The 23,545-nt window shown below is 39.8% G+C and overlaps 1 protein-coding gene across 6 annotated transcripts; it reads left to right on the plus strand.

Moving 5' to 3' along the window:
• On the plus strand, window positions 1–23,331 carry LOC120728196 (voltage-dependent calcium channel gamma-4 subunit-like). Of its 6 annotated transcripts, none has more exons than XM_040022994.1 (6): window positions 1–123; window positions 5,130–5,475; window positions 10,156–10,407; window positions 15,151–15,234; window positions 18,420–18,560; window positions 19,080–23,331. In XM_040022994.1, the coding sequence occupies exons 2-6, from the start codon at window positions 5,445–5,447 to the stop codon at window positions 19,940–19,942; spliced, it is 1,371 nt and encodes a 456-aa protein (XP_039878928.1). In that variant the 5' UTR covers window positions 1–123; window positions 5,130–5,444; the 3' UTR covers window positions 19,943–23,331. The 6 variants fall into 6 exon arrangements, with proteins under 6 accessions (XP_039878928.1, XP_039878931.1, XP_039878927.1 ...); XM_040022997.1 differs by having other exon boundaries at window positions 8–123; window positions 5,133–5,475; XM_040022993.1 differs by having other exon boundaries at window positions 21–123; window positions 5,046–5,475.
• The last annotated feature ends 214 nt before the right edge of the window (window positions 23,332–23,545 follow it).

Here is a 23,545-nt window from a genome sequence, read left to right on the forward strand (position 1 = left end):
CAGTCCTCGCATCCTCCTTCTTTCCAACCCATCACTCTCTCTCTCTCTCTCTCTCGCTCTCTCCAATCACGGGCTTCGTCACAACCTGCACGAGCACCGCTGCAAAAAGTTGTTTTTCCAGAGGTAAGACTATAATTAATACACGTTATTATTCAAACGACAGTCTTATGTCTTATGTAATACCATATGTATTACCTTGATTATATGACAGCGCGTCAATCCGATCGGCTTAGACCGTAGAAGAGCGCGCCACATGCAAGCATTGTACTCTGGATAAAATCGTGTGGCAGCGATCGCGCATCGTTCTGTACGCGTGTTTACAAGGAAACGTTTAAAGGAGCTTTTGCAAAATAAAGTGTCACATTAAAGGTAAAAGTAACTAAAGGAGAGCCGAGGAACAGGACGTTTTTCAAGGTAAGACAGCCACGATGAAAGCGAGGGAAGAGAAAATAGTGAATAGTGTGGAAACAAGATCAAGGATGAGATACAGCAAACTTATAGGTATGTAGAGGGAACGGACTAAATGCTCGACTCAGTCCTTTTTAAACAGTCTCTGAGTGTAAGGGTTTTATTTTCAGCAGCAGAAAATTTCACTTTTATTTAAAATAGACCCATCACAGCTTGACTGATATGTTTCTGCTGTGCTTTGTTAGAGAACAATGTGTTTTATGGCATGTGTAGGATCCGCTGTGCAGGGGGATGTACAGAGTGTGGGCTCTCTGGGCAGGAGTCTGGATTTAGATTTCTCTGTCTGAGTATCGAATATTACTCAAGGACGCCAAGTGATCGGGCTCCCCGCATATTAAGTTTCACTTTGCTCCAGCTGGACTTTTTGGTCAATATTAGAATTTGTTTAACATTTTTTTTATTTCTAAAAGTAAGTTGAACATCATAGTACATAACTCTCTCAAAGCACTGTAACACTGTACTGTAACACTCCTATAAACCAATGCCAGACTTTATGTTTATAAAATAGGAAAATGGGAGTTTGTGTGATTGCATATGGAATTAAGGGCAGGCAGAAAATCATGTCTACAAAGGTAAAATAGTGGCAAAAGCCAGCATATCTGTTATTTGCTTGTAATAATGTGGTGGTGTGTTGTGTGAAATGCAAACAAAAACAAATAAAAACAGACAGGGAGCGAGATTGGAAGAACGAATACTAATTTCTGCAAAGTGCGTCTATTAAATAAGCATTAGGCTGTAAAGACATATGTGTGTGTACAGTATAATAATTATGTAATATATACACAGTAATAGTATGCTGATTTTTCCCCGGACTTGAACTTGATGGTTTGAGATGGTTGCTCCCCTCTGTTGCTGTCATAATAATGACCATTGCTCCAGTGAGCTGCTACAGTTTGTCCACGTTCTTCTTCTGTTCTGTATTCATAGCAGGATTCCCACCATTGCTTGTGTTCCTGATGCAGAGCGTGGCTGATGTGTCCTTGAACTTTCCTCCTCTGTGTTTGTGCTGCCGCCGGCGAGCCCTTTCAACATGTGTTTATCCATGTTGTGCTGCTGCTGGAGGAGGCGCCCTCCTAATGCACGCTGTCAGTCTGGAAAAAGCAGGTTTATATTCAGGGTTCTGAGTACAAAATAACAATGTCTGATGTTCCTATTTGTGTTTTGATTGCTGTTACTGATTGCAGGCCTCCCAGGGGTCCTGCAGGGCTTTCAAAGGGGGTTAAAAAAAGAAGCAATCAAGATGAATGCTGAGTGCAGTGCACTTCTTCTAATGACCACTAGATGGGCTGTTCATAAACTCACATTGTATTACAGTTTTGATAATACTCTGCAATTGTCATTTGAAAAGAAGGACAGATTCTGTGGTCTATATACCAAATGTATTTTTGCAGATGAATTTGATATTGACTAAAAAAGGTCGCCTGCAATTTCTATCATGCTGCAATAATTCTGCAATTTACCATTAAATCAGCATGTTTACCTGATGCAGACCTAGATGCAGCTTTCTTATCTTATATGCATTAAAAAAAACAGGAATAATAATCACTAGTATTTTTTTTATTTCACAGACATCCCTAATACTCCACTGTAGGATTTAAATAGATTTTAAAAAGCAAGGGAAAATCAAGGGCTTCATGTACATTAGCTATGTTTCTGGTTATAGATGTTTACATTTCTTGCAATAAAAAAGCTAAACTCATACAAATATTTTACAATAACCTTATAATTTACAGTTTTTGCAATCATTCAAACCGTTCATCTGATTATGTCCCAAAGATCAATATTCATGCTTTTAGTGTTTGCAACAGTGACAAGAACTTATCTTCACAAAATGTTACTTCTGGCTAGATGCTTGAAAGATAAGGTGTACAGAGAGGTGCTATTTGGGAGCCTCGCATATCAGCTTGTGCTCATCTGTGAGCATGAAAGCCCGATTCATGGTTCAGGTGTTCTCTTTAGGAATCCAAGAATGAGAGCATAGCATGTAGGTGCTTTTTCTTGTTCTAGGCAGAAGAGATGTTTAAACGCTGCATGATCAACATTCACACCTTGGCGTTTTCACGAGGACTTTGACTGCGAGTTTAAAGGGTTTCGTGAGCCAAAAATTGTGAGAAGCGATACTAAATTTTTCCTTGTCATTCCCTGGTGGGGGCGGAGGTGTTGAAGAGTTTCGGCCAGCTTTAGAGTGTTCTGTACAGTTTTGTCTGGATGGGCTCTTTGCTTACTTGCTGCCACAAAAAAGCTTTGATTTCTGCTGATAATCTTGACTCACTACTTTATGTTAACTTAGAAGAGCCCCTGTAAGCAGCAAAGCCCATGCAGTTTCTTTTGGTAGAGGAAAGAGATTCTTGATACTGAAGAAGCTTCTCGGATGAGAGGTGAAACATCTTCAAGCAACTCAAAGAAGTCCAGACGCTTTTCTTTCCAAGCTCCTTAGATTTTAGCACCTTAGTCACTGCAGTCAGACCAGTGGATGCAGCTTTGTACTGGTAACGTGTGTTCCCATAACAATGCCAGACAAAGTCATCTGTTTAAAAGACAGACATAGTCTTTTAATTAGCGTGTTCACCAACACGATCTTGGTGTTTTCAAACCAGATGTGACGAGCGAGAGATGGATCTGTCTATGCTGGTTAATGACTTGCATGTCACATGTTCTTAACCAATGAGCATGCCCTGGATAATCTTCTGACTTAAAGTGACCAAAATGGACTTAATGTTTTATTCACTGTGACCCAAAATGAGTGACTGAGATCATGAACTCGTTAGGAAAGTGTTTACAGATGTCAAGTGCCTCCTCCACCCCAGTGGCCATTAAACGAAATATAGTTTCAAGACATTTCACCAGTGGAGAGACCCAGGAGCTACATCTTTCTCTTATACTGTCTTTTGGGCAGGGTTACAGGGGGGCTGGAGCCTATCCCAGCTACCATGCGGGGTACACCCTGGACAGGTTGCCAGTCTGACGCAGGGCTAACACAGATAGACAGACAACCATTCACACTCACACCTATGAACATGTGAACCTAACCTCACTAACTGCATGCCTTTGGACTGTGAGTGGACTGGAGCACCTGGAGAAAACCCACACAAACATGCAAACTCCACACAGAAAGGCCCCAGACACGGGGTGGAGTCAACCTCAGGACCTTCGTGCTGTGCAGTGCTAACTGTCCCACCATCATCCTGCCCGTGTTCTTTAAGTCAAATTTAAAAAATATCAGGAACAGAGCACAGGTTTTGGAGTTACAAATCAAATACTTTGATACTAGACTTACAAGCCATTCATAAGATCATATTGTATATCACCTTTCTAGTATATGTAGATATGCGTGAGGAATGCCAGTGCTGTGTTAGAAGTTGTTTTCAGATAAATGTTAACAACTGTTGTATCTGAACAGAGGACCAGTGTTGTCATTTTCTTGGGAGTGTTCAAATGGGGATTTTTTTTTTTGGTCAGATGTGCCTCAAGATGTGCTGCTGACTTGAAACAACTCAGCATCCCCTGCTGTGCTGCTGCAGATGTCTCTCATGTGGATTTTAGGTGCCCTGCAGTTTTTGGCAACAGCTTGCATTAAAAAAGCAAAAAAAAAAGAAGCAAAACCTGACCCAGTGTCAGTGCCGATGGGGATTTTCACTTCAGGAAGACTCTGCTTGTTGAAATCTAAGGATGTCAGTTCAAGCAGGAAAGCAGCTGCTCTGCCGAAGCGCCCTCGGGCAAGGCATCGCATCTTTCCTCGCTCAGGATCTTTCGGCTTTGAAAGATCCGCTGTATTGTGCATTTCAAAACATGACACAGTGTTAAGCGCGCGTGATTAAGCCGTCGCACCAACGGGAAGAAAGTTGGATGGATGAAACATGCCGAGACACTGTGACCACTGCGCTAATGACTCACACGTCTGTCATCTCTCTTGTGAATGTTCATTCCTCTTGTACTGTATGCAGTCATGTATGACCACCGCGTACCTACACGTGTGCGTTGCTTTCGATGGTGTGTGACATCCCAGCTCCTCTGCACACCAGTGGAATTCAGGGACTTCTTTTTCTTTTTTTTTATCTCAGCAAAATCCTCTCAGCTGTTACATCCAGTCCTCTACTCCACCAACACACACATAAAACACACGCATACACACACGCACACTCGCCAGCTCCACCGTAGACTTTGGAATTCACTGTTGCCATGGCAATGGAATAGAGCACGCTCTCTCGCATTGCCTGTTCTTTTCTATTGCTTTATCTCCCCTCTCTCTCTCGCTCTTCCTCTCTCTCTCTCTATGTGGAGGCAAACCCGCTTCTCTTGTTTGACATGGGGCTTGTTTTTTGCCGCCGGCATCAGGTTTTGAATGTTTGTTTGTTTATTTGTTTGTTTGTTTTTCAATGACACATGATGCTCATATAGAAAATATGTTTGTGCGGAAGATGTTTCTGTACAGGAGCATCCCCTGCTCTCAAGACTCATGTCACGTTCGTTAATCAAATCCCCCATCTTCCGCACCCCACCTCTCATCTTCTCATCTTCTTCTCTCCTTTCTCTCCCGCATCTTCTCCTGTCCTTTTACTTCCATCCTTCTCTTTCAGTCTTTTCTCTCACTCTCTCTCTCTCTCTCATCTGCTCTTTACCCCCCCCTCCCCTCCCCTCCACCTCTTTCTTGCTTCTCTCAGTAGCTAAGATGACTGCCATGACAATTCAATGAGAAGAGAGGACGCAAAGTGAAGTATCCCCTACTTGCTGAAAAGGAGCGACAGAGCGCTCAAGGTAAAAGGAGAAGAGGGGGGAAACGCACGAGAAGAAAAGGCAGAAGATTTAAAAAGAAACTATTAGGAAGAAAAGAACTGGCAGAAGAAGAGCCAGGAAAGAGGCAGGGGCGAGAAAGCGGATAAACGGTGGATGGAGGCGGCTCGGACCGGGGCTACGGAGAGCTCTTCACTGACGAAGAAGAAGAACAGCAGCAGCAGCAGCAGCAGGGGGGAGAGGAGATGGAGGCGAAAGGGAGAAACATGCCCTCAGGTAACACTCACACACACACACACACACACACACAAGAACAGGCAAATGTGCGTGTGTTCATACACACACAAACAACCAGATGCACATGTGGATTCTGATGTGCATGAACATGACACCCATGTACATGCACATTCAAGGAATAAGACACACAAACAAGCCTGGATCAGTACAGTCATGCAGGAAACCACCCTCACACACACACACACACACACACAAGTACAGATGTGTGCAGATGTCTGGATTCAAAAGGCGAGTAGCTTCGATTAATCTGTGCTGGCATTTGTGTAACCAAGCTAAATGTTTGTTCATATTAGGATCAGGGATGACTGAGGGGATTGCTGACATATGAGAAGCTGAGAAAATCCATGCTGCTAAACACAAATTTCATGAATGAACTACACAGCATTTGAAATATTGAAATGATCCATCTGACATTTGACAGTAATTTTAATTTAACAAAGTAACCTTGCGTTGGTCTAATGCCAGAGCCAGTCAGGGTCAAGCAAAGCAAGAATACACAGGCTTGTGTCACTGGATGCAACACAGTTTTTTTTATATGTTGGAATATAATTTTTTTTAAGTGACAATGTTACCTGAACTGCCTTTAGCTCTGCAATCTAAATAATGTCTTTTTTATTATTTTTATTTTTTACTACTAAAGTATTTGTAGGGAAAACTGCACAGGCATAAAGCTAGAGTTTGACAAACATGTTTTATCATCCAGGTGGAAACAGTTCATTCACCAAGCCAAACTGGTTATAATGTGAAAAAGACGTATTTATAGATCTTTACTTAATCGGAAGCTTTCAGATGTCCAGGAAAAAAATGTGTAAATGACAAGTGTGAATATAGAGGAAAGCTCTTCCTGCCAGGTTGCTATGTCAGTGTGCTGCGCTCGCAATCTTTCATTGATTTTAGCATCAATCGTCTTATTTAACACAAACAAAAAGTTTAATTTTGAAAGCCAAGACATTTTCATATAAACCACAGAGGGTATCTTCTTATATATTAAAGGATTGAATGCAAGTTATAGAGGCCCAAGATTGTTTTTTGATATTGATACGAAGTTTCAAAACTCATTAAGTTTTTTTAGGATTTTTTTTTTTAATTTTATTGATACCAATGCCTAAACTGATAATTTGTAATTGTCTTTTTTGTTTTGTTTTTTTTTTGAATAATGATTTTAAAATGTAAATTCATTGTAAATATAAACTGTATTAAAAAGCTACTTAACTATTAGTAAATATTACCAATATTGGTTACTAATTGTTAATATTTTTTAATTACATTGTTATCACATTGTGTAATATGTCGTAATAACTTTTTAATGTATTTTATCCGACTCAGTAATAGACTGTAAAAATGTCATTTTGAAGACACTTGTATACAAAACATTTCATACAACATCATGAAGTAATCAATGCCAAGCTGAGAGAACGAGGACATGGACCACAGTCTCCAGGTACCTCCCACCTCACTCTCAAAAACAATTATTATATATCCATAAAATTTCAACTTTATTGTAACCATTTAAATTATGTTTACACATGAATCAGACTTTATTTGTTAGGCATTTATAAATTAGGTGTAACTTTTCAGTAACCATCCAGACAGTTCTGATGTAGCAAGACAGCCAAAGTTGATGACCAAGTGCACAAAACAACCAAGCAATGACAAAGTCAAGAACAACTTTTTCAAATGTTTGTTATCTTAAATACCCTTCGTGTATTTAACGTTGCGCATCACTTTCAGGGTCAAAGTATCAACAGTTTATTGAACAGCTTGATGCACAAACTACTAAAAACGATTGCACTCATTTACACCAGGTCATCATCCAGCAAACGCCTCGTCTACGAGGGGAAAACCCCCACTCAGGACAGCCACGCTTTCCCAGGGGTGTGACCTGGCCAGTCACCCAGTGAAATTTGCCCCTTTAGTGATGCTGGCAAATGATCCATCTCCAGCCGTGTGGATTGTGACTAAGCAGATTTCTTGTAAATCTAGTGGAGTTTTTCTCAGAAGTTTAATGATGTACAAAGGCGCTACAAGCAAGTATATAATTGTAGTAATTCAAAGAGCAGACATAGTTTAACATCTTCAGGTAATTCAATTCAAGTCAATATTGTTTTTATACAGTACCAAATCACAACAGTTGCCTCAGGGCGCTTTGTATCATAAGGTAAAGACTCTACAGTAATATAATATCTGGATGTAGAAGGTAAAATATTTTAGAAAATATAAAAAAGTAATGACAATTTTGAACATTAGCCTTGTTTTTACATACTGCTTCACAATTTCTTACAAACTAATTACTAAATAATATTTTATTGCTTAAGAGTAAAGTTTTATTAATTGTTTGTAATTTCTTGTTTGTTTATTTGTTCCAAGGAAACATTGAAATCATCCCTTTAACTGATTCACTTAACTCTTTACTCTCTATTACACTATCTTTGAAAATGTAAATAAAATGTTTTCAGTTTATGACTATCATTCAGCAAAGGCAATATGGGCAGATAGCAATATTGGGCCTGTTTATAAATACACGTGTACTGAATAATTATTCTGATTTGTACTGATTTCTTTAAGTAAAATGAAACAGGAAACACTGCGATGCTGGATATTAGCATCACGTTTATAATGTTTATAATGTATTTTTGAACAATTCCTTTCAACTAATCATTAAAAACATGTGACACAATTTAAAAATCAGTGTTAGGCTTTAAACTTATAATGCAAATACAAAATAAAACAATGTCTAATGAGTGCGGCATCCAGTGAATAAAAATTTGACAATTTAGTGCAAATTAAAAATTTGTTGGTTTTTGTTGGATTGTTATTGCCGCCCCAGTGCCGTGATGTCTTTATGACACTTACCTTATGCATATTCAAGCAGGCGGGTCACTGTCGGGGTCAAAATATCAACGATCTCTGTTATTTTTGGGACGTTTGTTGCCATGGAAACCCCCCAGCAGGACAGCTGAATTAGTCAACTAGTTTAAAAGCCCTCAGCGGATTTCGTATTCTCTGTGTGATCGATTGTTTACATTAACCTCTTGTTTGAGATGAATAGAAGCCAAACCTGAAGCGTTGCAGAATCCCAGCACTTTCTCCATTTCAGCTGAAATGGTTAAAATCTGACAGGGGAGCCCCACAGAGGCAGGAACCCTGCTTCCATCCACTTTCATTTGTGTTTCCTGAAGCACAACAGATGTGTTGTATCTCAATTTTCCTCTTGTCATCCCTCTCACTGTCCACCTCTGAGCTCAGATTTGTGTCTCTTCTCTCCTCTCCACTTGTCTACTTCCCATCTCCTCAGCCACTCTTGTTGTCGCTTATTATAAAAAAAAAGTGCACAAAGACTTCTATCTTGCTCTTCGTCTGCATTTGCCCTTTTGTTCTGCACATATTTTCCTCAGATGATCTTCTCATTAACCTAAAAAGACAATTCCTTTCCTCAGGCCTCCTCCAAACCTTGCTCATATTAATACCTTTTATTGTGATTCTCTCTGGAAGTGGTTTGTAGAAAAAGGTCAGAATTTAAATATGACTAGCTCCTGAGATCCCCCGCAGATGTATGAAATGAAGCACTGTCAAACATTATTTTAATTTCTTACCCCATGTATTTGGGTCAATTTTACCTTTCTGTGTTCAGTTTTGGAACAATATTTGTACTTTTGTATTTCCGTTGATTCAGTGAGGTTGGCATTTTGTTCTTAGCTGGTTGCCTGCTGCCAACATTTTTTAACTGCTTCAGGCTGCGTGTGTGTTGTTTTTTGATTAAAAATTGCTCCACTGTGCTCACACAGAATCCAACAGAAAGAGTAAACCCCGTCAGCAGCTCTCACAGGTCCCGTACAGTGGCCCATGAGGGACAGTATTTCTATTAATACATAAATATATTTGACAGTTCAGTGTATGAATTATGAATTACCTGTTTTAGCTTCTCGTTTTAATTTTCATAGGCATTGAGGGTATATTTGAACCACTGAATTGTGATGGAATTAAATGGCTTATACAAGACTGCAGCCATTTGAACATTTAAACACTTAACAGTCTGAAAAAAATGGGATTGAACTTTGTATTTTTGGTGTAATTTTGTAATGTTTTTTTTGATGACTTTCTAACATACGCTTTGCTGTTTCTTAGTTGTTTCTCTCTTAAATAAGAATAAAGGCAAATTTCCAAAAACAAGACCTTACATCATAAAAGTTATGGATATTAAAAGTCATCAGTTTCAATGTCTACATCAGCTACCGTAAGATCAGGAAGTCATTAAAACAGAGAATTGTATAAAAGGTAGAGACTGTATATAAACAATGCCTGTAACCACCATGACATCACCCACGGGTTGTATTTTTAACTCGAGTATTTTAACTGTTGCCATGTTGGTTTTAGAGCCAGGAGTTACCATATTTAGACAAGAGCATATATGCTATCAGGTAACACTAGTACTGGACAAATGCATGGCGTTAGAGTAGTAGTATTACTAAATTTATAGTTGCAATCCTTTATTTTAGTACTGTTGGGTAACTTATCCTACAAGCAAGGCATTTATATTAACAGGAAAATATTCATGGCTCTGTCAGCATCCCAATAATGTCATCGTTTAAACTTGATTAGTATTATGTGTCAGCCCTGCCTTCTCCAGACAGCTGATTTTATTTTCTGTGTTCTTGTCAGACATCAGTTTCCTTCCCCGCCCAGCCATGGTGTGGTGTGAGCGAGGGATCCAGGTGCTGTTGACCACCATGGGAGCTTTTGCAGCTTTTGCACTGATGACAGTGGCTATTGGAACTGACTACTGGCTGTACGCCCGGGCCTTCATCTGCAACAGCACAGCCAACTCATCACAGGAGGACTCCAACAATAAGGACAAGAAGGATCCTGGGGCGCTCACCCACTCCGGCCTCTGGAGGATTTGCTGCCTGGAAGGTACAGTTGGTTGTGTGTCTGTTTGCATATTTGAGACCGTGCGATGCTTTCAGTGCGCTGTGGGAGGAATTTTGGTGTGTTTCTCATGTGTTTGTCACCAGAGGGTCTTGGCGAGGTCAGTGTGCTCATGAGACATAAATAGGTGTCTTGTTCAGTAACCCAGCCATATCCACACACAGTGTCTATGTTGCTCTACTTTTCTCTATTTTATTCATCAGTACATTAGCATTTTGTAATTTGTATCAAGCCGTAGTAGCATATGACTGGTAAGGTGCAAGAATTAGAGGTTGCTGCCACATGATGGTGGCTTCACTTTTCCAGCCTGCTTGGCTTGATTATAATGACATTTATACTATAAATAATATAGCCACATTTTATTGCATTACATCTGTTGAACAAATTACATCTATAGACCCTAACTGCAGTTTGGTTTCTGCTCGAGTGAATAAAGCTCCACAGTTTGGTACTGGACCACAGACAAAACAATTTGGTCCGGGATGTGCAGGCCGTGTAGCACATGCTATTAACCTGCTTCAGCCACACATGTTGTACACCTCCACCCCACCTCTTCCTTTATGCTCTGTCTGACTCGATCAATATATCTGTTTTTACTGGTGCTGTTCTACTCTCTTCTGAACGGCGCTCTCACTGCTGCTCTAACTGTCTTTATATAGGCTCATGGAAGTGCAGCAAAGTCCCAGAACAAAACTGCCAAATATAATCGCCTTCTAATGGAAATAGCAATCTTCTATTGACTAAAGTATTAAATTTGTAATTAATAAAAAAACCCAATTAGATTAACGATTAAATTTTTTGTTTTGATTTAGGCAGAAAAAGCGCCCTCGTCACAGTTCAGGGAAGACTGTTGTTTTGATAATAAACTCTTCATTTTAAGTTAAAGCTGGCTATTCCCATATTAAAGCAGAGCATGACGCCAGTGCCTGAACATAATTAGAACAACATTTTAAATGTAGTAATCTAGATTGTGTGTTAAACTGCAGTTGCAAGGCTATAAAGTTCCCACTCATTTACATTGTGTGAATAGAGTGGATGTAGAAGCTATTAATGTTGCTATAGGATGCTCATGAATGTAACCAGAGACCACAGTGCATCCTGTTGTCACCTGTTCACAGTGCAGAACACCGATATCACCAGTGTCAGATTATCTGAGACATTAAGAGATGAGCAGCTGTTGCTGTGCCTACAATGGATAATATTTCATTTAAATATGATAGCAATGAAAATAAAAAGTATTTGTGTTTTTCACGTTTCAGATTTCACACATCCTAAACCTTCAATATAAAAGTCATTATATTATCAAGTCAGTAAATGTCTTCTTTCATTTTCAGGTTTAAGTGTAATGTTCAAAAAGCAACAGACAAGAATTAAAAGGCCAAACGGTCTCAGAGCATCTTTGTAGCAGGAACTCACATCTGACGTGGAAGTTTAGGAGCTGTTTTAGCTATTTTGTCTTGTCAGATGCGTCAGAGGAACTGCTTTTGTTGCTGCCTTGCATATTTTTTTCTTCTTTCTTTGAAGATAGCGAGCAGATTTCTACCAGTGTATTGACAGCTGGGTTCATTTGTGTATTTTCTTCTCTTTTTAACCGAGTTCCTGATACTTTGCATGTTAATAATTTAATATGGTCTGTCCTGAAAAGGTATAAATTTGCTTCAGGCTTTTTATGACTTCTTTCTGTTTTTGTGTGTGTGAAATGAGCTTTTTACTGCTTTTACCCTCTGGGATACACAGGTATCTCTTTTTCTCTCCTGATGTTAATTTTGTCCATGCAATGCACAAATAGCTGTCAAGGTAAACAACCGTTGTGTGTCAAGAAGAAACACAAGCTTGTAAAACAGTTTGTACACCAGGAGGGCTGCTGTCTTTAGTAATAATATGGAGGAATATTTTTAGCATCTTAGCCTGGCACAGAATTAACACCAAGGCCCCAGAACAATGTGCCTTATAGGGAGGAGGAGAACGATACATAGTGCTTGTGTTTCAGAGAAAATTACAGCTTACAACTGTTGATTTTCTTTTTTTCTTGGTTGAACCCAGACAATAAATCATATAGATGCAAATAGCTGCCCCACCCCCCATCATTATTATTTTCTGGCCTGTAAAGGGTGATATGTTAAAATTATCCAACCAGCCAATGTCAGTCCAAAAACAGCAACTGTGCTGCACAAACCTTTTGCTGTTGTTTTGACTTAAAGTACACAAAAAACCCCACACCATAATACAATACTATTCCACTTTATTTTCATAGTACCAATTAACAGCAACAGTCACCATAAGGGGATTTATATATTAAAGTAAAGATCCTATAATATTAGAAAGAAACCCCAACAGCCACATGAACTCCTACGAGCAAGCACTTGGTGATAGTGGGAAGGAAAATCTACCTTTAAACAGCAAGAAACCTCCAGCAGAATCAAGCTTGGAGAGGGGGGTCCACAATTCCCTATGAAAGGTTTGGGGTGAGAGGGAAAGAGAATAAGAAGAAAACATAGCAATGTATAGGTAGCATATGTGACATGACTCAAGTTATGGTTTTGCTTTTTTTTTTTTGTTGCAAACATTTAGGGCATATGTCTTTTGTTGTGTCATTGGGCCATTTGTCTTAATATCTCTCACCTTACTGGCCTTTGTGATCTTCTTGATTTTCATTTCTCTCTCACTCTATTCATGCCTGTTGTCTATATATCTATATCTATATAGATATATAGACATATATATATACTACGGGTGCAACGATACACAAAATTCACGGTTCGGTTCAGTTCGATACTTTGGTGTCATGGTTCGATATTTTTTCGATACAAAAAAAATGTTCATGCCTTTTTAATTTGTCATTTATTAAAATTATAAATATATATTTTAACTCAAAAGTAGTTTTTAAATTTAATGTTGCTGAAACAAAAAAGTAATAAAAATAAATAAATATATCTCAGGGCTCGCAAGATTTCAAAATCCCTGGTAGCCCTTCGGGCAGGGACTCTTCAGTTTTTGGTAGCCCAAAATAAATTTAAGTAGCCCGATTAAAAAAAGTGCACCCCTGGTTATTTAGCTCGTCATTATGTAACCACAGAAATTCTTTTGTCCATGAAACCATAAAGCTGCACTTTCTTTTTGCCTTATAGTCTGATTTGTCATAACTTCTCCGTTTTGTGGTAAGCTTTTCTTTGGCTGTCACTTCTTCACCCTGACCTGTCTTATTTGGCTCAGCAGAACTAAAATATATATCCTGCTGCTTTTACACACACACTCACATAAGCTCAGCGATTCTCTGTGCGATCAACCTCTCACATGTTTAAGCTGCGGGAGATTTCACTTGTCATGTTTGCATAGTAAGCTAACGATTGATAAGACGATGTCAGAGGAATTGGTGCACAAATTATCATCACTCACAGATCAGTGCTGTCGCTCTCTATACACAGTTCGCGCGATTGCAAAGTGAAAGCAAAAAACAAGCGCAAATTCAAACGCGATTTCAATATGTCACATATTGACAGTGTCTCACCGATGCCAATGACATAATTACCCAGCTACATTTCCGAAAGAATGCAAAAGCATTGACATATATTTTTCCTTCCTACGATAGGCCGACAGGCAGGGAAGAGATAGATTTTGGTAGCCCGACTGGAAAAATCGCTAGCCCCGGGACGTCGGGCTAGCGATTTTGCGAGCCCTGTATCTGATTGAGGAATCACTCATCTTTGGAAAAGAGAGTTTATTACAGAGAAATGGCTCTTTCCAAAATAAAAGCTATACTATATGCTTCTTCTGGGCTATATTCTCAGCAGCATATTAAACATATCAGGTCCCCATAAGAAGAATCAGGTGCTAACGGCTGTCTAAATGACTCGGGTAAAGTTTGTAGCATGCGTGCTTGTTGTTTTTGTCTTTGCACTAGGATGATGTCGGTGTAAATGTGCAGTCATATTCGTTGTGTTCCCACTAGTGCTGTCAGCGTAAATGTCGTTGAAATGACGTTAACGCCACAACACGGCAAATCTCCGTTAACGAGCTACCGCGGATCGCCCCGTGCATGGGGCTGGACGGCCAACACGTTAACGAGCTAACTGCGCTAACACACTAGCTCCCACCCATGTAATTGAGCATTGCGTGGCACATCCAACATACTGTTTTACTTTAGTCCATGACGCGCTTACCTTCAGGGTCATACGTCACATGAAAACCAAAATAGTTCCAAACGCCAGATCTGAATGAGGGTGGGGGAGGTTCAATTTGCCATGTTGCAAGGAGAGCTTAACTTCTGTCTCGCTAGCTTGCCCTGCGCTCAGTGAATCTGCGTTCGACTACTCCGCCTAGGCTGCATTGTCGAGCGCAGATCGACTGAGCGTTCAACACAGACAGCATCGTCAGAAGGAAAGTTGATAAAATAAATTTAAAATGTTGTATTGTTCGATACATATGCGTACCGAACCGAAAGCACTGTATCGAACGGTTCAATATCGATACGAGTATCGTTGCACCCCTAATAGATAGATAGATAGATAGATAGATAGTTGGATAGATAAACCTTTTTCTTCCTGGTTTGTCCCCTTTCTTAAAATTTCTCTTTTCTTCTTCTTTTTTGTTCCCATGTCTGTCTTCCTCTTTTCTGGCTTTTACCTTTGTTATTTACTGTTTTGGTGCATTCTGTCTTTATGTCTTCGTGGGATTTCTTCTTTGACCTTCATCATCTTCTCCCCCTCTTCTTCTTCTGTCTTTTTTCAGGTTTGAAGAGGGGTGTGTGTTCCCAGATCAATCATTTCCCAGACGACGCAGACTATGACCAAGATGCTGCAGAGTATCTGCTGCGTGAGTGACACACACACACACACACATACACACACTGTCTTAGAAATACACAATGCACACAAACATGAAGAGAGACATTAGATAACCATACACTAGCAAACAGAACTGCGCACACTACAGTCTCCATCACATGCGGATAGAAAGGACAGAAGGGGATGGTGGGCGGATATCAATGCACGGATGTCAGATTCAAGCGAAGCGTTCCTGAAGGTGTGTGTAAGTGTCTGTACAGAGTGTGCATGTGTGTATAAATGCCCAGGTGCATGGGGTTGGGAGTCTGGGGGTGTGCAGAAAGCTGCTGTTTTTTTCACAGAGGAATTGAAAGAACAGCCTTCACTAATGGATTATTTTCAGCTCAGGATTCTGGTTTCACATCCTGCCTCCATTGTGATAGCAGATTCTGCTTCGTACAGCCTGAACCTTTTTGGTTTACAACGCATATGTTCCAGCTTTATACGTTATGTAAAGACATCTATTTCTGTGACAGGTGCAGTGATACTATCTGAAATTCTCCTGTCTGCTTTTCTGCACTTCACAGTCTTTTTTATTTGTTTTTTAATAATTGAGACTATTTTAAATTTAGAGTGAATGACAGTCCTGAGAGATATTAGATGGGTTTGTTTTGTTTAGTTTCATTTAAGTTTCAATAACAACCCTATTTAATGAGAAAGGCCTGAGATGCTGGCCTGCCACAGGCTGGCGACCTGTCCAGGGTGTACACTGCCTCTCGCCCTGTGGTAGCTGGCATAGAGATTGACGGATAGCCATTTGAGTGCAGTGAAGTCATTGTCATGTTCAAGATGATTTGAGCTTTGTGACCTTGTGCGTTATTGTGCTGGAAGCAGCAGTCAGAAGATGGGTACCGTGTGGTCCTAAAGGAGTGGACATGGTCAGCAATCATCCTCCGATAGATGGTGGTGTTGAAATTAGGCTTAGTTGGTACAAAGTGTCCATTTCCTGTTTGTAGCTGACAGCAGTGGCACCCAGTGTGGCCTTCTGCTGCTGTTTCAAGGTTGTGTGTCAGATATGCTCTGCTGCATACCTGGGTTTTAGCGAGTGGTTATTTGAATTACTCACCCAGAGATCTGCTGCTCACTCCTCATCTTTAAGATTGTCGTGTGGAAAAATCCCAAATGACCAGCAGTTTCTCAAAAGTTCAAACCAGCCCATCTGGAGCCAATAATCATGAAATATTCTTGTGGTATGTGTGTCACTGATTAGATATTTGTATTAACAAGCAGCTGATACATAAAGTGGCCAGTGAGTTTAATTTATTTTACCCAGAAACACAGCTGAACCAGTGAAATTGTGTCTGTGGCCAAAAAAGAGGTTATATCATGCTTATGTAGCAGATGGTGAGCTGATGGCGTTTTTTCCTTACAAAAACGCAGTCTACACAGATTCTCTTAGAAATATTGGACTTGTTATTGCAACGAAACCATCAACCATCAAATGTGGCTATACTGGCGCCTAAGAAATGATCTTGTTTTAAAAACATATGTCTGGAGTTGAAGGTTTAAGGGATTTAACTGTGCAACGTTGAGGTATGGCGATTTCAGTTTTGCAGTTGTTTCACATCTGTTACTCCTTGATTCTGTTTCTTTTTACTGGCTTTTTACTTTCACTCGCTGATTTGGAACAATTACTTATTAGGTTTAGGAAAAGAGTGTGATTGGAATTAAAAGGGTTAAGCACCAACTCTTTAATGAGCTGAAAAAACCAAAGGCATATATCTGTTTGGTTGTTTTTAGACAATATTTGATTGGTTGTGTGTTTAGTTTTGAAATGGTTGTAATCAGAGAGCCACACATTAACTCCATGCACACAGACAACCACCAGTGTTTTCAAAGTAAAACACAATTTATATTCTTACTTGTGTTTCTCTTTTCATATCATCCTAGTGTATCTGTTGTTTCCCTGTCTCCACCTGTTTCTTTCTTTATCCCCTTTTATTTAGTTTTGCCTGTTTTTGTTTCCTTTTGTTGAGTCCACTCACCACCATTACTGCAGGTACATTTTTGTCTTGTTTCATTGTGTGTTGCATGATGATTTTATTTATTTATTTATTTATTTTTTGAATGTCATGAGGAACAACAATCATCCCTTTGCCCTTTTAATGTCAGGCATTTCAGCAAGTTCAGAAAGTATTCACTGTTAGTTTTTAGAATCGTTAGCAATTCAGTTTACATTTAGTTAGTTGGCATCATTAACACTAATTTTCACGCAAAATAAAATATCAATAGTTTACATTCATTTCTAACAAATAGAATTATATGCATGAGCCGTTATGCAATTGCAGGTTTGCAAAAATCGCACCAACAATTTATCATAATCCATGTTTTTTTCCCAAAGAGGTGAACGTTGCTCACATGTGCGTTTGACTTGTTAAAAAAAAATGAGACGTGAAATTTAACGTGCATGTCTGACAGAAGCTTCTGTGAATGAATGGTTATCACAGCATTTTTCTTTTACCTTCAGCTTCAGAGGCAAAGCTTTAGAAGTCACCTTGAAAATCTGAAAGCTCTGCTTTTCCACATATTCCTGCCTGAGATGGAGCTTTTCATCTTCTATAACGTCTCTCTGTTATCACTTCTGTTTATAGCTATGAAGCATCTGCAGAAGGATATGCTGAAAAGGATTTTTATATAATTCAGCCTTTTCCAGCAAAATTGGCGATTGTGCACTCTTGCTGAGGAGCTGTGGCTACTGTATTTGTAACAAAGAATTATTCATTTAGTTTCATTTTACAGTGTAAAAATCATCATATTCCCCATAACTTTTATTATCTCACATTTTGATAAGAAAAAAATAGCTTTCTTCTCTAGTTTTAAGAAGACATGCCATCTAACTATTTTTATTTAGTCTTGGAAAAACTCGGGGACTTGAAAGACATTATGTGCCATATAAAATATAATGTAGGAAACATATAAAAAGACATCTGCTGTTCCACAGCCAATTTGTAGTGTCAGCTATGCCAAGCCTTGGTAACACTTTTATTCCTCAGAAGTGTCACAAGGCTGTTAACTTTGCACCTTCAAGTGGTGTTGAACCTCAAGAAGAAAATGCATTAATGAACCACTATTAGAAAAGTACAGACTCAGTCGTATATCAGATTCAAGTGCACAGACTGTAAACAGCAGCACTGCAGCCAAAACAATGATGCTTTCATCTGCTGTCTCGTGCAGGTGTGGTGAGAGCTTCCAGCATCTTCCCCATCCTCAGTGCCATATTGCTTCTTCTGGGTGGAGTGTGTGTCGCTTCCAGCGGATTCTATAAAAGCAAAAGGAACATTATTCTCGGTGGTGGGATTCTCTTTGTAGCTGCAGGTAAGACTGCAGCTTTACTGTGGTTTGGGAAAAGAAATCTATATTTCCAGTCAGAGTTTGAAAAGAAGATTTTGTTTGAAGGTATGTTTGCTACATTTTTTATTAACACTAAAATGGGCAGTTTGTATTTTACCCCGGCTGACTGTGTAATCCCTAACAGATACCGTGTCCTTAAAATCTCTGTATTCTGTTACTAAAAAGAATTTCTGAACACTTAGATGCTTCTTTTTTTATTATATTCATGTAGCATGAGCCATGAAACACGACCTAGCATATACATTATACAGCTTAAGATAATCTGCAGTGCCCATGCAAGGATGAACCTATATCTGTCAGTCGTAGAGTTAGATTAATCTCCTTATGTATGATGTGCAGATTGACTGTCATACTGTGCTTGCCTCTTCTCAGTGTAATTGAGAGGAAGCACTTCCAGAAAGCCTGTCTGCAAAACAATTTAATGAACCAGCAGGTTAATTTGACTCAGAGGAGCACTTGTATCTCTCTTGTATCTTTCTTTAGGCCTCAGCAACATCATTGGAGTGATCGTGTACATCTCAGCAGCACTGAGCGACATCTCCCCCAAGAAGGATGAGGATAAGAAGTGGCATTATTCCTACGGCTGGTCATTCTACTTTGGCGGTCTGTCCTTCATCCTGGCCGAGATGGTCGGCGTGCTCGCTGTCAATATCTACATCGAGAAGAACAAGGAGCTCCGTTGCCGCTCTCGCACTGACCTCTTCAAGAGCACAACGCACGCCATGCTTCGTCTGCCCAGCTACCGTTTCAGACGGCGCTCGCGCTCCAGCTCACGCTCCACTGACCCGCCGCGTTCGCAGGAGACCTCGCCCGTTGGAGCTTCCAAGACCTTCAGCTTGCCACCATCTGCACCGCCATTCTCTGTGGCCACTCTGCCCAACCCCCACCACACCAGCAGCAGTGGGAGCGGAGGAGGTGGTGACATCTCCATGTACACCCTCTCAAGGGACTCCAAGCTAGGCAGCCTCGGAGGAGGTGCCCCACCTCTCTATGGCACGGTGGACCGTGCCACGCTCTACCAGCTCCACAACTACTTCCCAAAAGATTCCAGCGGCAGTGGCAGCGGTGGAGGAGGAGCGGGAGGAGGAGGAGGAGGAGCAGTGATAAGCAGCAGTACGCTCCCTTCCCACTCCAAGTCCAACTTGGCAGCAGCGGCAGCTGTAGCCCAGAACGCAGCACCGCTGAATACCTCCACATCAGCTGCTCCGACCACCCAGCCAGCCCCGATATCTACAGCCACCATGGAGCGGGACAGGGGCAACGTGGGAACCCTGGACCGACTGACAGCCAAAAGGGACCGGGATAGCAACTCAGATACACTAAACAGGAAAACGACACCAGTTTAAACTCAGAGAGAGAGGAGAGGAGAAATAGAGATGGAATTTAGAGAGGAAGAGTAGGGCTGTAAATGTGTGGGTGGCACGTCAACAATAAGGTTTCTGTCCTTGAGCCTGAGGTATCGAGCTGCCATAAATATTACTAATGTTATAAACAGTCATCAAACATCTGATGCTAAGAGCAAATTCATGACAGCCGCCTTAAAAATTGTCATGACTTTGAAACCTGTTTTGTTAATTGCACAGCAGGGGTACAGTGGAGGATTCGGGAAATGTTTCTTTTCTCTGTTTTTTATTCCTGAATTACTCACTAAATCATAGAGATACAAAACTCCCAGATGTGTAATAAAACAGCCTCCCAATGCAGCAGTTAGGTGCCTTGCCGAGGAGGCAGGGGAACGCTTTCGTTATTTATTTCCCTTATCTCAGTTTTGTCAGTTTCTACAAGGACATCTTTTTAAATCCTAAAAGAAACAGTGAAGGAAGCTTTGATAATAATAAACCCCGCTTACAAATCACTAATTTGTACACATCTTAGATCGGATTGGCCTTAAATCTACATTTTCTTTTCACAAAGCAAGACACAGAGTCCTTGCTTTTTGTTATTCTAAACTTTGCAACACTTTTTAACATAATAATTAAATTATAAAGTGGCCAGATGGTACAAGTCACAATTCTTTCTTCCATTTCTGTTTTAAAAGGACGAGAGCGTCACAGACGGGTACATTCTGCCAAGTAACAAGCTGCTCAGTGACAAGTTGACTGCCAATTGAAGGTCAACAGTAGCTCCTTAACCTCTGGACCCGAGAGAGAGCGACCTCAGCCATATCTAACGTAGATCAGAGGAGGCTGCCGCACTGTGAGCCTGATTATTTTTCACTGTGTGTCAAAGGTATTTACAGTGACAGATGGGCATTCACCACAGTTCTAAGGAAAGGAACAGCCATGGACTTACAGCTTTAGTCTTAACGCCTCCATTACTCCACTGCCAGTTGTCGCAGTAAGATACGGCAACATGATCGTTTGAGCAAGTAACTTATTTTGGCATCATATCTTTCTAGTATTTGTTTAAACAGAAAGATTTGCGTTTCCCAAAGTGTTGCCCACAATTCTTAAACCATTGGAAAACTTTATAAAATGTAAATAAAAACAGGAAGGAGACGAGGCAAATCTCATAAATAGATATTTTACTCACACATATTAAATGTTTAAACTGAGAAAAATCTGTCATTTTGAAATTGATGGAAGCAGCATGTCTCGAAAAAGCTGGGTCATTCCCATGTTTGTGTGCATCATCCTCTCTTACAATATTAGACGTAGGAATGCTGTTCTACATCTAATGTTGGATCCTAGTGACTCAAGTCCTGGGTCTCCTTTGTTGTGATGTCATGATGCGTCAGTTTTTTGTTTTGTTTTCCAGTTGGGGAAAAGCCGGTTCAAGACATGAACTCCTCTGTGGTTTAGCATCTGGTTGGAAGCTTATGTTGCTCTAAAATCTGCATTAGTGCCAGTCTTTTTGCACTCCCTTTTTAACTGAACACTAACAGCAAGCCAGATGGTTACTTTCCCCTTTAGTCTGGAGGATGCCATGTCCTTGTTTTCCAAAAAGAAATTTTACATTTCAATTTATTTGACCGCTCAGTTTTCCACTTGGTCCCTTTTAAATGAGCATTGGCCAAGAGAAGTTGACATGATCTAAGCTTGCTTGACAGAGATTTAACCTGTGTTTGTGGACGGCACACTGATCTGTGTTTGCGCACAATGATTCCTAGATGTGTTCCTGAGCACATCCAAAGATTTTCATGACAAATTCATGCTTGTTTTTAAAGCAGTGCTCTGCGAGGGCCCAGAGATCACAGTCGCCCCGTATTGATTTTTTTGCCTTGTTGTGCACAGATTTCCCAAGAGTATCTGAAAGTTTTGATGATATTATGTAGCGCAGACGATGAGTCATCAAAGTCTTTGCAGTTTTGTGCTGAGGAACATTATTCGGATATTGTAACCCTACATGTCTAAGCTTTTTATTTTTACTCAGGTTACTGACCTGATGTGAATTAACCTAATTAGTTTCTCCACCTGTTTCTTTTTAATAATCCTCACTTTTCCAGGTATTTGTTGCTCCCATCCCAGTTTTTTGAGACATGTTGTTGCCACTAAATTCCAAATCTATTTTCCAGGAAATAGTAAAATGTCACTTTTTAACAGTTGATATATTTTCTGTGTTCTATTATGAATAAGATATAGTTTTATGAGATTTGAGTATTACTATATTCTATTTTTACTTACACAATGCATATTTGGCACATCTTTTTTCAAACATTAAAAAAAAATGTGTCCAATTTACTATTTTGAAAGTTAATTTGCACAGACAGCACTTCCCTTCTCATGCTTCCCCAGCAGCAGACTCAGTATATCTTTCAGCTGCCTCTCCAGAGAACCTCTCATTGTTACAGTGTTACAATCTTAGATTGACATTAGTCTGCTCTGGAGACCAACAGAGAAAATGCTGGAGAGACACCATAATACAACAGACTTTAATTTATTTGCCATAATTGCCAGTTAATAAGGGAAGAGCCAAAAATAACTTTATTTTTAAAAATAAGGCAACAATAAGGAAGTGATAACCATGGTTAAAGTTGGAACATAATCACCATCACTCACTCACTTACATCTTCCTGCTCATGATTCATGATCATTTTGTCATCTGGCAGTGGAAACATTGTCGGATGCCATTTGAAATTTGAAAGCGCTCGTACAGTTGGACGTTTATGCACTTTATGTGTGATTTTAATTGAGTAAAACTGATTCCAGGGTTTGTATGACTGCTTATGATAACGATTTGATACCGAAGGCTCCAAGGCAGTATCTGTTGAATGTCCCGCAAAGGGCTGCAAAAACCAAGGACATGGTGGGGTTCAATTCAGTTTACACTCAGGGGATGGAGATTTAGTTAGAATCAGAAGCTACAAATTACTCTAATATAAGAGATCAGCCATTTTACTCAATATTTAAAAGTGAGCAAAGCAAAAAACAAAAAACGTTCTAACCATTCAGTCAGATTTGAAGTAAAAGCCTATTTTTGAGGGGGTTTATGAAATGTTGCCTGAGATTTCTAAGAAGAAAATTCTACAGCGAGACATGTACCTCATAACATGTGCTCTAAATCTGATTACTGGACTGATATGTAAAAGTCAGATTGCACTTCTGAATCAGCTGCGTTTGAAAATGAATTCAACCCAACCCCGGTGACAGAAAGTCGGAGGAAGAGGGAAAGAGAAACGAGCGCGCACACCAGCTTCCGTTCCTCTTCCCTCGGTCTCTTTATTAGCTATAACTATATACTATTTCTGAAACTAGAATAATAAATGTATTATTGAGTATATTATCAACCCATTCACTAAAACAAAAGCACATAATGTCTGTAAATGGTAATCTTTGGGTTGTCTTTTCATTCTGAGTGATTATCATCTCTAGGTTACATGAGATTGTAACTCCTTGAATATTATTATCATGTTGCTGGTGTTTCTATGATCGTAATGGTTATTGCAGGGTATACATTTTTTGTAATATTTTTATATTCGTTTCGATGACTTTTTATTTTTCTTTCTCTTG

This window comes from Simochromis diagramma, unplaced genomic scaffold (assembly GCF_900408965.1).
Source record: "Simochromis diagramma unplaced genomic scaffold, fSimDia1.1 OVJJ01000307.1, whole genome shotgun sequence".
Classification (NCBI taxonomy): domain Eukaryota; kingdom Metazoa; phylum Chordata; class Actinopteri; order Cichliformes; family Cichlidae; genus Simochromis; species Simochromis diagramma.

Bases quoted from the DNA above. Each gene is read 5' to 3' on its own strand.
- LOC120728196 (XM_040022994.1), top strand. From the start codon at position 5,445: ATGGAGGCGAAAGGGAGAAACATGCCCTCAG. The intron at 5,476-10,155 runs GTAACACTCACA...TGTTCTTGTCAG, and splicing joins AGGGAGAAACATGCCCTCAG to ACATCAGTTTCCTTCCCCGC. The intron at 18,561-19,079 runs GTAAGACTGCAG...ATCTTTCTTTAG, and splicing joins GATTCTCTTTGTAGCTGCAG to GCCTCAGCAACATCATTGGA.